This window comes from Lytechinus pictus, chromosome 8 (assembly GCF_037042905.1).
Source record: "Lytechinus pictus isolate F3 Inbred chromosome 8, Lp3.0, whole genome shotgun sequence".
Lineage (NCBI taxonomy): Eukaryota > Metazoa > Echinodermata > Echinoidea > Temnopleuroida > Toxopneustidae > Lytechinus > Lytechinus pictus.
In genome coordinates this window covers 8,410,954-8,424,304 of record NC_087252.1, presented here as the reverse complement: position 1 = coordinate 8,424,304, position 13,351 = coordinate 8,410,954, and the positions used below count along the sequence as shown (strand labels likewise).

General features: G+C 37.9%; 2 protein-coding genes across 2 annotated transcripts; one reads left to right on the top strand and one right to left on the bottom strand.

The window, feature by feature from the left end:
• Positions 1-9,525: 9,525 nt before the first annotated feature.
• Positions 9,526-10,161, bottom strand: LOC129267272 (uncharacterized). Its single transcript, XM_054904998.2, has one exon. The coding sequence runs from the start codon at positions 10,159-10,161 to the stop codon at positions 9,526-9,528; it is 636 nt and encodes a 211-aa protein (XP_054760973.2).
• A 520-nt stretch (positions 10,162-10,681) lies between these two features.
• Positions 10,682-11,896, top strand: LOC129267273 (uncharacterized). Its single transcript, XM_054904999.2, has 2 exons — positions 10,682-10,813; positions 11,186-11,896. Exons 1-2 carry the CDS (start codon positions 10,682-10,684, stop codon positions 11,894-11,896), a joined length of 843 nt encoding a protein of 280 aa, XP_054760974.2.
• Positions 11,897-13,351: the final 1,455 nt, after the last annotated feature.

The following is a 13,351-nucleotide window of genomic DNA, read 5'->3' as shown; positions in this document are numbered from 1 at the left end:
AGATATATGGTACGACATTGACATGCGGGAATCAAATATGACACCAAGGTTTCGTATTTTTTCTGATGGTCTAATGAGTGTACCATCAACATCAAGTTGAACATTTGGAAGATTGCGCAAGTTATAAGTAGAGGCCGCAACAAAAAAATCAGTTTTATTATCATTAAGTTTTAGTTTATTCACTATCATCCACTGTCTTATATCTGATATACAATTCTGGAGTTTAACCAGTGCATTATTGAGAGCTCCAGGAGTCTTCGGATCAAAAGAAACATATAATTGTATGTCATCAGCGTAAAAATGATAATTGATACAGTGATTTCGGATGATATCACCAACTGAAGAGTATATATTGAGTAACCTATGGGTCCGACTATTGACCCCTGAGGGAGTCCAAATTCTAGAGTTATGGGATTTGACAATGTGCCATCAATATCAACTTGCGAAGTCCATCCAGACAGGTATGATTGGAACCAGGATAAGACTGTGGACCTAATGCCTATTCTATTGAATAACCGGGATATGAAAATGTTATGATCTATTGTATCAAACGCGGCAGATAAATTTAACAGCACCATGAAAACTACATTATTAGAGTCTAGAGAAAACATGATGTCATTTTTTACTTTGATCAGAGCAGACTCATTGCTGTGACCTGACCTATAGGCAGATTGGAGAGGATCAAGAATATTATTAGATTCAATATGATCAGCTAGTTGAGTACATGCTGCCTTCTCGATGAGTTTACCTAGAAATGATAAGTTTGAGACCGGTCTATAATTACTGATATCATTTACATCCAGCCCTGATTTCTTCAAAAAAGGTTTGATGATTGCTGAATGTGCTTGATCAGGGAAAATACTGTGGAAAGAGATTGATTGATTACATTTGTGGGCAATGGTAATAAATGAACAATGTTTTCTTTCAAAATCCATGTAGGAATGGGGTCAAGACGAGAGGATTTAGTAGCAGAAGACATAATGATTCTGGATACATTTGACTGAGAAAGCACCTGAAATTCTGTGAAAAGTGGAATAGTTTGGTTTTCAATATCAATAAACTGAATGTTAACAGGTAGAGTACATGCATCAAGTTCAGCTCTTATTCTCCTTATCTTGTTGACAAAAAACGAAGAGAATTGATGAGCTAATCTGGCTGCAGATTCATATAAGGGAAGTTGATTTGACTTCTTGTTCAAAAGTGAATGAATGATCTGATATACCTCCTTGACATAACACGAACCTAACTTATCTTTCAAGAAATCTTCTTTAGCGGTATCAATGATTTGGCATACATTCCTATTAGCTTCTATGACCAATGTGCGATCTCAGTCTAGCCGTGTTTTACGCCATTTACGTTCTGCTTTACGTCGGTGCTGGCGAGCAACAAGTACAGACTGATTAAATCAGGGTCTACGTCGCTTCAGAGGGCGGGACTTGGTTGAAGATGGTGCACAGATATCCAATACCTTAGTGACACCAGAAACATACCAGTCAAAAAGAGACACATTATCTAAATCTTTTGGTTGAGATGAAACTTAGTCAAATAAAGCATGACTGAATTGAGCTTTATCAATCTTGCGGTAATTACGTAAGGAAGAAGTAACAGAGACTGGGTCTGATTTTTTATGAGCCAGTAAAAAATGAATCATATAATGATCAGAAATACAAGTGTCAAATGTGTGACACTGTAAGATAACTGAATCATCTCTGGTAAAAACGATCTAAAGTATGACCAAGATTGTGGGTTGGGCCTTCGACATGCTGAATAAATCCAGCCGAAGAGATGGTGTTCCTCATGTGAAGCACATCATTTTTATTCATGTCTTCCCAATGGACATTGAAATCACCTAATAACACCAATTTTCCTGGACATAGTGATATTTCACATATGTATTCATCAAATTCATTCAAGAAGTCAGAACTTGTGAATCTATTTGCTGAAGAAGGGGGTGGTATATAGACAATGAAAAAATGGATAGAGCTTGACAAGTCGGTAATATGAGCGTGTTCAAATGTGGAAAACCTAAAATCTATTTTCTTAATCTTTAATTTGAGCATGCTTTTATACAGGACTCCAATCCCTCCTCCACGATTACTTGCATCTCTTGGAGAGTTAATGAAAGTATATCCTATAGGAGTGCACTCCCCAATCACTACATTATCATGATTATTTAACCAGGTTTCTGTAATGCACATAACATCAATATTATATTCATTAACGTATTCAGTAACCTAAATAGTTTTATTTCTTACAGAATGTGCGTTCCACAAACAAACGTTGCAACTAGATCTTACAAGATTGTTATCAACACACGACACTGTTTTAAGATTGATGTTGTTCCTTCGTCGCTCCTTTCGACTACAGCTGTTCGCAGAATCCCTTTTCTGTCCTCCTCTCTTACCTCGAAAACGTGTTTGGATACCAAGTTCTTTGATCCGAAGCCATAAATTCTTGTGGAGCATGCCCCTGTTCTTCGTTGTTTTGTGAACAATGTTCGATAGTCCATTTGTAACCACCTCAGGACTGTAATGTTTCCATGCAGGGTTACATTGCAGAAGAAAATCTCTGTCATAAACAATTCATCCATTAGTTCCATTGTAAGATGTACTCGCAGATAGCTTACGGGCAAAACACTCTCCAGGAGCATTATCGAGTGTTGGTCCTGGGTTGGGGTTGACGTCGCCGGACTTCAATAACTGGAACTGGAATGTTGCCGTTGAATTCTGGTAATATGGCTGGCGGTGTTTCAAGTACTTGCAATGAATTCAGAATACTGAAGTATCCTGGATGAAGCACTGAAACACATGAAGCACTTTTTGTGGTCATTGTAATCATGAACATGATACGTATTTCACTAATAAAATATTGCGGCCCAGAAGCGCGAGCTGACAATTTTTTTAAATTCAGTCCAGAAGAGGGGCATTCTCCCGGGGGGGGGGGGGGGGCATGTTACACCCACAAATGTAATAATCGCCCACAAATGTAATAACGCCCACAAATGTAATAACACTTTACCCACAAATGTAATAACGCCCACAAATGTAATAACACTTTACCCACAAATGTAATAATTTCGCCCACAAATGTAATAATGCACTTTACCCACAAATGTAATAATTTTTGATTGCCCACAAATGTAATAATGACTTTACCCACAAATGTAATAAATTTGAAGGGATTTTTGGCGAATCCGTTCTAAACTAAAATCCTGTAGTAATGCGTTAATATAGCGATTGACCTATTGTAATAGGTCCATGATATAGCACAAAAAATGCAAAGTCTTTTTTCCAGACCCGGTTGTTTCAAAAATTATAATATAAGTCCAAAGTCTTTTTTCCAGACCCGGTTGATTCAAAAATTATAATATAAGTCCAAAGTCTTTTTTCCAGATCCGGTTGTTTAAAAAATTATAATATACGTCCAAAGTCTTTTTTCCAGACCCGGTTGTTTAACAAATTCTAATATTCGACCCGGTTGTTAAAAAAATTGTAATATAAGTCCAAAGTCTTTTTTCCAGACCCGGTTGTTTCAAAAATTATAATATAAGTCCAAAGTCTTTTTTCTAGACCCAGTTATGTCAAAAATTATAATATAAGTCCAAACTATGATACGATAATGATATTCCAGTAGAATGGAAATGAGAATCGAGCTTAGTCTTTTCTCCAGACCCAGTTAATCAAAACTGGTGGAATTAATGTCTTTGTTGTTGTTTTAACTTATATGGCGCTTATTGTGAATATATGCGCTAAGAGTAAATTGAGAATCAAACGTAGTGTTTTCTCCAGACCCAGTTACTTAAAACTAAAAACTAAAACCCTTTACCCACAAATGTAATAATTTCACCACACAAATGTAATAATGCACTTTACCCACATATGTAATAATTTTTGATCGCCCACAAATGTAATAATGACTTTACCCACATATGTTACAAAATTTGAGGGGATTTTTGGCAAATCTGTTCTAAAATAAAACCCTATAGTAAAGCGTTCATATAGTGCAAAGTCACAGTCTTTTTTCTCTAGACCCGGTTATATAAAACATTTAAACAATCTTCCAAATAAAGATCCCAAAATTAATTCTTCTTATTGTTGAATAACATAGAAGTTTAGCGTAGTCTTTGCTCCAGACCCGAAATATTTCAAATAGCAAATAATAAATAATAATAAAAAAAAACAAAGACCCCACGATTTTATTAATGTTGAACAAAATGTAAATATAGCATAGTCTTTCCTCCAGACCCTGTTAAAAAAAAATCATTCAAAAACAAAAGAACAACAACAACAACCAAAAACAGACCCCGCAATCTTTTCAACATTGAATAGCGTGTGTGTATTTGAGTTTTGTCAGACGTGTATCAATCAGATATGATTATTTACGTCTGGGACCGACCTTTAACGTCACCATCCGAAACACGTGACCAGGGCTCGAACCTCGAACCTCTGCATCAATTTGTAACTTCCCCACATAGCTTGGATTACAGGCACACGCCCCAACGCCCAGTTAGTATCGAAATATGGTGTAGTCTTTGTTCCAGCCCCGGTTATTTCACAATTGCATATCATAAAGAACACTATTAACAAAGACCCCACTATCTCATTGATGTTGAATAACTTGAAAATATAAAGTAGTCTTTTTTCAAGACCCAGTTATTTTGAAATAACAAATCATAGAAAAGATATATAATAATGATAAAACAAAGGCACCACAGTCTTAATGATGTTGAATAACATGGAAATAAAGCGTAGTCTTTCCTCCAGACCCACTTATTTCAAAATTACAAATCATTTTTTAAAGAGTCAACAAGAAAAAAAGACCCCCACTATCTTATTAATATTAAATAACATGGGAATATAGCGTAGTCTTTCATCCAGACCCAGATCTTTCAAATAACAAATGAATAATAATAATAATAAATTGATAATAATAATAAAAATCAACGACCCACGATCCTATTCATGTTGAATAATATGGAAATATAGCGTGGTCTTTTCTCAAGACCCAGTAATAAAAATCATTAAAAAACACAACAACAACAACAAAACAAAGACCCTGCAATCTTATCAACATTGGATAGCGTGGAAATATGGTGTAGTCTTTGCTCCAGACCAAGTTATTTCAAAATAGGAAATTGTAAGAAACAATAAAAACAAACAAACAGTATCCGTAAAGACCCCACAATATCATTGATGTAGAAAAACATTGTTGTTGTTATCTTGGATTTTAAGGCGCGTATCATATGAATATTTATGCCTATGATTAATTTGTCGTCTTTGTGGTATGCGTTATCACATGATTTTTATAGTTTGGCTTAATTTGTATTTTTAAGAGAACTAGGTGTGGGGTAAAGCCTAGATTTTTTTCAATGATTGTTTATCTTTTAAATAACCGGGTCTAGAAGAAAGACTAATCATAATACTCGGGTTATTTCACAGGAATAAGAATATGACAAAGTTTTATGTTTTTAAGATTGTTTAAATCATTTTTTAAATGACTGGGTCTGGAATAAAGACAACGCTCTAAACCTGTGCTTTTTTACATGGTCTTAATTTGGAGGATTGATGGTTCTTAGATTCGTTGTCTGGGGTTGGGTTTTTTATTGCTTTTTATTCTTGAAATAACTGTGTCTGGAGGAAATTCTACAATCGATCTTCATGTTATTCCACAGTAATTAGATTATTGGGTATTCGTTTTAGAATATTTGTAAAATCTATTTCATTTTTTCAAATAATAACCAAGTCTTGAGAAAAGATGATTGCTTTACCCATGCATTATTACAATGTTTTGTAGGGGTCTTAGTATTATTTTAAAAAAAATGGGTGTGGGGTAAAGACATTTTTTTTCTGGGTGTGATTTTTGAAAATTGGTCTTAGATTTGAAGTATTTTTAAACTTCATTTTTTAGATAACTGGGTCTGGAGGAAAGAGTACTGAATCTCGTCTTATTCCACAAGAATAAGAATATGATAGGGTCTTACGTTAGAAGATTTTTTTGGGGTAATATTTTCAATGATTAGGTCTGGAATAAAGACAACGTTCTTAACCTCTTTTTAAAACAGGTTCTTAGGTTGAATGATTGCTTGGTCTTAGATTTGTAGTTTCTTATTATTACTATTTGCGATATTTTGAAAAAAAATAACTGGGTCTGGCTGAAAGACTACTCTATATGTCCATGTTATCCATCATTAACAAGATTATGGAGTCTTTATACTGTTTTTGTTGTTGAATTGTTATTTATAATTTTGGAATAACAGGGTTTAGAGAAAAGACTAATCTCAATTTTCATTTTTATTCCACTGGAATATCATTATGGTATCTTAGTTTGGACTTATATTATGATTTTTGAAATAACCTGGTCTGGAAAAAAGACTTTGGACTTATAGTATAATTTTTTTAACAACCGGGTCTGGAAAAAAGACTTTACACTTTTGTGCTATATGAACGCATTACTATAGGGTTTTAGTTTTTAATTTTAAGTAACTGGGTCTGGAGAAAAGACTACACTTGATTATCAATTTACTCTTTGCGCATATTTTCACGGTACGCGCTGTATAAGTTAAAACCACAACAAGACATTTATACCACAAGTTATATAATAATTTTTGAAACAACAGGGTCTGGAAAAAAGACTTTGGACTTATATTATAATTTTTTAAACAACCGGGTCTGGAAAAAGACTGGACTTTTATCATAATTTTTTTAACAACCGGGTCAGGAAAAAAGGCTTTGGACTTTTATCATAATTTTTTAAACAACCAGGTCTGGAAAAAAGACTTTGGACTTACATTATAATTTTTGAAACAACCAGGTCTGGAAAAAAGACTTTGGACTTATATTATAATTTTTGAAACAACCGGGTCTGGAAAAAAGACTTTGGACTTATATTATAATTTTTGAAACAACCGGGTCTGGAAAAAAGACTTTGGACTTTTATCATAATTTTTGAAACAACCGGGTCAGGAAAAAAGACTTTGGACTTATATCATAATTTTTTAAACAACCGGGTCTGGAAAAAAGACTTTGGACTTATATTATAATTTTTGAAACAACCGGGTCTGGAAAAAAGACTTTGGACTTACATTATAATTTTTTAATTAACCGGGTCTGGAAAAAAGACTTTGCACTTTTGTGCTATATCATGGACCTATTACAATAGGTCCATCGCTATATGAACGCATTACTACAGGATTTTAGTTTAGAACGGATTCGCCAAAAATCCCTTCAAATTTATTACATTTGTGGGTAAAGTCATTATTACATTTGTGGGCGATCAAAAATTATTACATTTGTGGGTAAAGTGCATTATTACATTTGTGGGTGAAATTATTACATTTGTGGGTAAAGTGTTATTACATTTGTGGGCGTTATTACATTTGTGGGTAAAGTGTTATTACATTTGTGGGCGTTATTACATTTGTGGGTGCAACAGGGCACTCGACCAAAAAAGTGGTGGGGGTGTGCCGCGGGCGAGATAAAAAACGGGGGCCTTGGAGCGGGCTTATTGCAAAAAGGAGGGTCCTCGGAACGGGCTTCGGAACTACAATTTTGTGAAAACGGGGGTCTTTGGAACGGATCGCCAGCGTGCGAGTACGTGCGTATGGAACGGGCATGCGTGCATGATGCAGCTAGCGCGGCCTTCGCCGAGTGCGCTAGCGCAGAGACGATGTTCGGACAGCGCTCGGCGGCCGCTTTTCACCAAAATTGCAGCAGATCAATGCGACCGGAACGGCGTAACGAAAAATATGCGAAGCTTTGGAGCGGATTTTTTGTTTTCTCTCGATAAGAACAAAGTGCTATGCCTTGGAGCGGCTTTCTTTGTTTTTTGTCTCAATAAGAAAAAAATGCTATGCCTCGGAACGGAAATTTGAGTGTGAAAATGGGGGTCCCCTCCGCGGCACATACCCACTATGCATTCTATACTGAGTGCCCCCCCCCCCGGGGGGGCATTCTATGGCTTGTTTGTACGAATTTACTATTTCACTAATCAAGTGATGCAAGCGCGAAGCGCGAGCTGAACATTTGTAATAATTAGATCAGAAAATTTTAAGGACTGTCTGGAATTCATGCACTGCAAAAACCCCGGTGTTGATTTAACACCAGCCCACACCCCTCTGGACTTATATCCGTGACGACCGAAATATCCTCCAGTAGCTTACGAGGGATACCATGATAAAAAAATATTGATATTAGTGAAAATAATAATTGTAATTCCTTAATGGTAGCCATGGCACTAATTTGGCAAAAATTCGGCTGACCCTGCATCTACGTCTACCATCTGTCAGGAAAGTCTTATTTGTCACTGCAGGTATTAACACCTATCACTTTTTTCAATAAGCTAGGGGATCTATCTCTGAGCCATTGGGTGTAATTTATTTCCTATTTTACCTCGACGGTGTTGTATGTATTGTAGTTCAAATTATTTCTCATTGTGTTCTTGTCATTTTATACCAGGAAAGTACGAGAAAAACCAGATAAAACTGGAACAAATTTTGGAAGAACTGAAACAAGAAATGGAGAGGTACAAAGCAAAATCCAAAGAACAGCGATTGGTGGAGGCAGGATTTCAGATGCAGCCATTAAAGAAGAGCATTAACTCAGAAAAGGGTCCGTCAGTTCTAAGATCCATTTCATGCACTCATTTGTGTTTTTCTGAAACGAAATTCGAAAGTGGTGAGACTAGTTTCATTTTTTCTCCAATCTATACTCAATAAAAACAAAGGAATCCACCCCCCCCCTCCATAATTTGTTTTAACACAAAAATGTTACACTTTTTTAAGAACTGATAAACTCCCGCCTTCATTGGACCTTCAATGAGCTAAAATGACCTAAAGATAACCTTGGCATGTGTTTTGTTTATGTATTAATGTAAATTCCATTTACATTTATACAAAATGTCAAGCTTTAATTTGATACAAACATGATATGTATATTCCGTACATTAGAAGCGAGATACTGAAAATCATAATTAAGAGGATCTTTGAAGGTTTCCATGGTGGAGAGAATATTGAAAGGTTTACGGTAAACACCATGTATGTAGTCCTGAAAGGGACTGTTATTCTTTCTTGAATATATGTTAGCTCTGAAAAGAACTGTTATCGACGTTTCGATCAGCGTGTTCTGGTCGTCAGCAGGAATGAAGATCCACTTGAAAGACATGAGCTTATAACCAAGTTGGTTATGAGGAAGTGATTAAGGTTGACCCAATAGGAAAGCAAGAACGGATAGGTAATTAAAGAAGAACCAATAGGAAAGCAGGAGGATAGTGATTGGTCAGTAGTTGATTGGTAACTAATTGGTGTTAATCCCGGATTAATCCTCTGTGGTTACGTAAGACTTCTATTGTGTGGGAGTTGAACAGATTAGGCATCTATTGATTGGTAGTCTTGTTTAGCAGTGGGTTCCAAATATTGTTGATGAGTAGGCCGCTGTCTTGTGGTACTGTGTCGTGTTGGGTGATCTCTATGGCCTCTCGTACCCGTCTGGTATGCCAGTGCTTGATTGATGTTAGTAACTTGGCGTCCTCCTATAGAATCTTGTGTTGGAGTTGGTTAGCGTGTTTGGCTATAGCAGATTTCTCCCATTCCCCCTTGTTGTAGCTGTTCTGATGTTCATTGAGTCTAGTAGTCAGATTGCGTCCAGTTTCACCGATGTATACCTTTCCACAAGAGCATGCTATCCTGTATACTCCAGGGCGTGACGCTGAGGGTTTGACGTCCTTGTGAGTATAGAGGGCAGCATGTAACTTGTTGGAAGATCGGTGTCTCACTTCAATTTTGGCTGCTCGGAAGATGCGTTGAAGTTCGTGGGAAGTAGGACCTAGGTAAGGCAAGATAACCGTAGCTTTTGTGGGCTCCTTTGGACGAGATGAGGTTGGTGTGGTCTTGATCTTGTGTGGAGGATAATCGTTTATGGTCACGAGTGTCGACTTGATGTGATCTAGTTCCCGCTGCAGGTGGTTGTCATCGCTGATAGAGTGTGCCCTCTTGACCAATGTTCTTGGAACAGACTGTAAGATAGACGGGTGGTGGAACGATTTGAAGTGAAGATACCTATCAGTATGGGTTGGTTTGCGGTATACTTGGTGTGAGAGGTGGTTGTTGGGTTCCCGTGTAACGAGAACATCCAAGAAAGGTATGGAGCTATTCTTCTCCTTCTCCATCGTGAAGGTGTTTCTGAGGTGTTGAGAGCTGAGAAGAAGGAGAAAATCTTATAAGCTGTGTCTACCATGTTGCCAAATGACGAATGTATCATCTACATATCTGAGCCAGATCTTGGGTAGGAGAGGCGATGATCGAATGGCTGTCGACTCGAATTCTTCCATGTATAGGTTGGCAACTATAGGTGAAACGGGTGATCCCATAGCTGCCCCCTCCTGTTGCTTGTAGTAGTTGCCTCGCCATTGGAAGGAAGTGGACTCAAGACACGTAAGTAGTAGGTCGTGGATTTGGTCGGGTGACATGGAGGTGCGGTCTGCTAAGGAGGAGTCCTGTTGGAGTTTCTTCTTTATGAGGTCACATGCTTCTCGGACTGGGACGTTGGTGAACAGTGACTCTACATCAAAGCTGACCAGTCTGTCTTTTGGAGTGATGGAAGGCCTCTTTGAGCTTGCTGATGAAGTGGGAGGATTTCATCACATGATGCTTTGTTTTCCCCACCAGCGGTTGTAGGATAGTTGCAAGATGACGAGCTACATTGTAAGTGGATTCCCTTCCTTGTGGATTTTCGGCTGGCCAAAGAAGATCGGCCAAGTTGAAGAAGATGACCTAAGACTGAAGTACAACTTCTGTGGTAGGATTTCAGCCTTGTGGAGAGTGAGTAGCTTCTGATTCAGTTTTCTCTCTGTTGCTGCTGTCGGGTCCCTGGTAAGTTTCTTGTAGGTGGGAGTACTAAGTAGGTCAGTGATCTTGTTGTCATATTCATCCTTGCTCATGATGACTGTCGCGTTCCCCTTGTCAGCTGGCAAAATGTGAATTTCCTTCTCATTCTTCAGTTTCTTGACGGCAGCTTGTTGTTCTCGGGTTATATTAGGCTTAGGTGGTTGTGTTTTGGAAAGAGCCTGGGAAACCAGTAATCTAATGTTGTCGGCAGCCGCTCTGTCTAAGAAACGCGTTTAGAAGAGTAGCTCCATACCTTTCTTGGATGTTCTCGTTACACGCGAACCCAACAACCACCTCTCACACCAGGTATACCGCAAACCAACCCATACTGATAGGTATCTTCACTTCAAATCGTTCCACCACCCGTCTATCTTACAGTCTGTTCCAAGAACATTGGTCAAGAGGGCACACTCTATCAGCGATGACAACCACCTGCAGCGGGAACTAGATCACATCAAGTCGACACTCATGACCATAAACGATTATCCTCCACACAAGATCAAGACCAGACCAACCTCATCTCGTCCAAAGGAGCCCACCAAAGCTACGGTTATCTTGCTTTACCTAGGTCCTACTTCCCACAAACTTCAACGCATCTTCCGAGCAGCCAAAATTGAAGTGAGACACCGATCTTCCAACAAGTTACATGCTGCCCTCTATACTTACAAGGACGTCAAACCCTCAGCGTCACGCCCTGGAGTATACAGGATAGCATGCTCTTGTGGAAATGTATACATCGGTGAAACTGGACGCAATCTGACTACCAGACTCAAGGAACATCAGAACAGCTACAACAAGGGGGAATGGGAGAAATCTGCGATAGCCAAACACGCTAACCAACTCCAACACAAGATTATATGGGAGGACGCCAAGTTACTAACATCAATCAAGCACTGGCATACCAGACGGGTACGAGAGGCCATAGAGATCACCCAACACGACACAGTACCACAAGACAGCGGCCTACTCATCAACAATATTTGGAACCCACTGCTAAACAAGACTACCAATCAATAGATGCCTAATCTGTTCAACTCCCACACAATAGAAGTCTTAAGTACCCACAGAGGATTAATCCGGGATAAACACCAATTAGTTACCAATCAACTACTGACCAATCACTATCCTCCTGCTTTCCTATTGGTTCATCTTTAATTACCTATCCGTTCCTGCTTTCATATTGGCTCAACCTTAATCACTTCCTCATAACCAACTTGGTTATAAGCTCATGTCTTTCAAGTGGATCTTCATTCCTGATGACGAACAGAACACGTTGGTCGAAATGTCGATAACAGTTCTTTTCAGAGCTAACATAATTATATTCAAGAAAGAATAACAAACAGTCCTTTTCAGGACTACATACATGGTGTTTACCGTAAACCTTTCAACATAATTAAGAGGTTGACATATGTGAAAAGGATGGTGTGTTTTATGACGTCAAAAAATGACGTTGCCCCAAGGGTACCAAAGTAGCCCTTGTCAGATTATGAATATACACATCCTCATCATAACTATCAGCTAAGAATACATTTAATACTGAACTTGTTTGTATTCCAATCATGATATTCCAAACACGTGATTCAAATGCCCAGTGATCCATATATATGTATTTAATTCTTACATTAGCTTTAATATGATACCAAACATGACATGTTTGTTTCGTAAAATATGAAAGTCAATGTTAAGAGGTATATGTAAAAAATTGGACGTGGCTTATGACGTCAATTTAAAAACAATGTCCAATTGTGCCCAAGTCACACCCTTCGGATTATTGAAGTAGACACCCTACAACTGTTTTTAAAATAAATTGCATAATGTACCCAACTTGACGGTCATGTTGTTGTTCTACTTGACTAGAATGAATAACATTAAGGTAACCCGGTCTTCGAGTAAAAAAAAATTATAAAATTTGATAAAGGTGATTGATCACTTCGTTTACGTGGATATCAAATATTACTAATATCCGGCTCGTGACAGAAGATGTGAGGATTCATCGCATTTTGGCCCATTATGTCGTTAGTTGGTACTATCTTTAGTCACATGACGGGATTTAAACCAATCACGTGTCATTATCATGACGGATATAACAAAAAGCATAAAATCTTAAATATCCGAGACCGGACAGGGCCGTGGGAACGATTTTTTTGGCTGGGGGTGCCTAAGTAGGCCTAAATTCAGGGGTGGATCCAGCTTTCGCTATTAAGGGGGGGGGGATTTTCACCCATATTCTCCTCGATCGGCCACTCAAAGATGATTTTTTGTTTGTTTCTTCGTAACAGTCACTTCTTTGCTTTATTGTTATAAAACATAATAATCTCATAAGCCATATTTAGATAGTTCGAGCGCGAAGCGTGAGCTAATGTTTTTTAATTATGTACCTTGTCCTGAAAATCGAACATTCTGGGCAATGTTTGTAATCCTGAACAAAATACGTATATAATTGATCGAAAAGGGACCTGTTGAAGACTGTTT

Excerpts from the sequence above, each read along its gene's own strand:
- LOC129267273 (XM_054904999.2), top strand. The coding sequence starts at position 10,682 with ATGACGAGCTACATTGTAAGTGGATTCCCTTCCTTGTGGATTTTCGGC. Across the intron at positions 10,814-11,185 it reads GGATTTCAGCCTTGTGGAGA|GTATACCGCAAACCAACCCA; the intron begins GTGAGTAGCTTC and ends CTCTCACACCAG.
- LOC129267272 (XM_054904998.2), bottom strand. The coding sequence starts at position 10,161 with ATGGAGAAGGAGAAGAATAGCTCCATACCTTTCTTGGATGTTCTCGTT.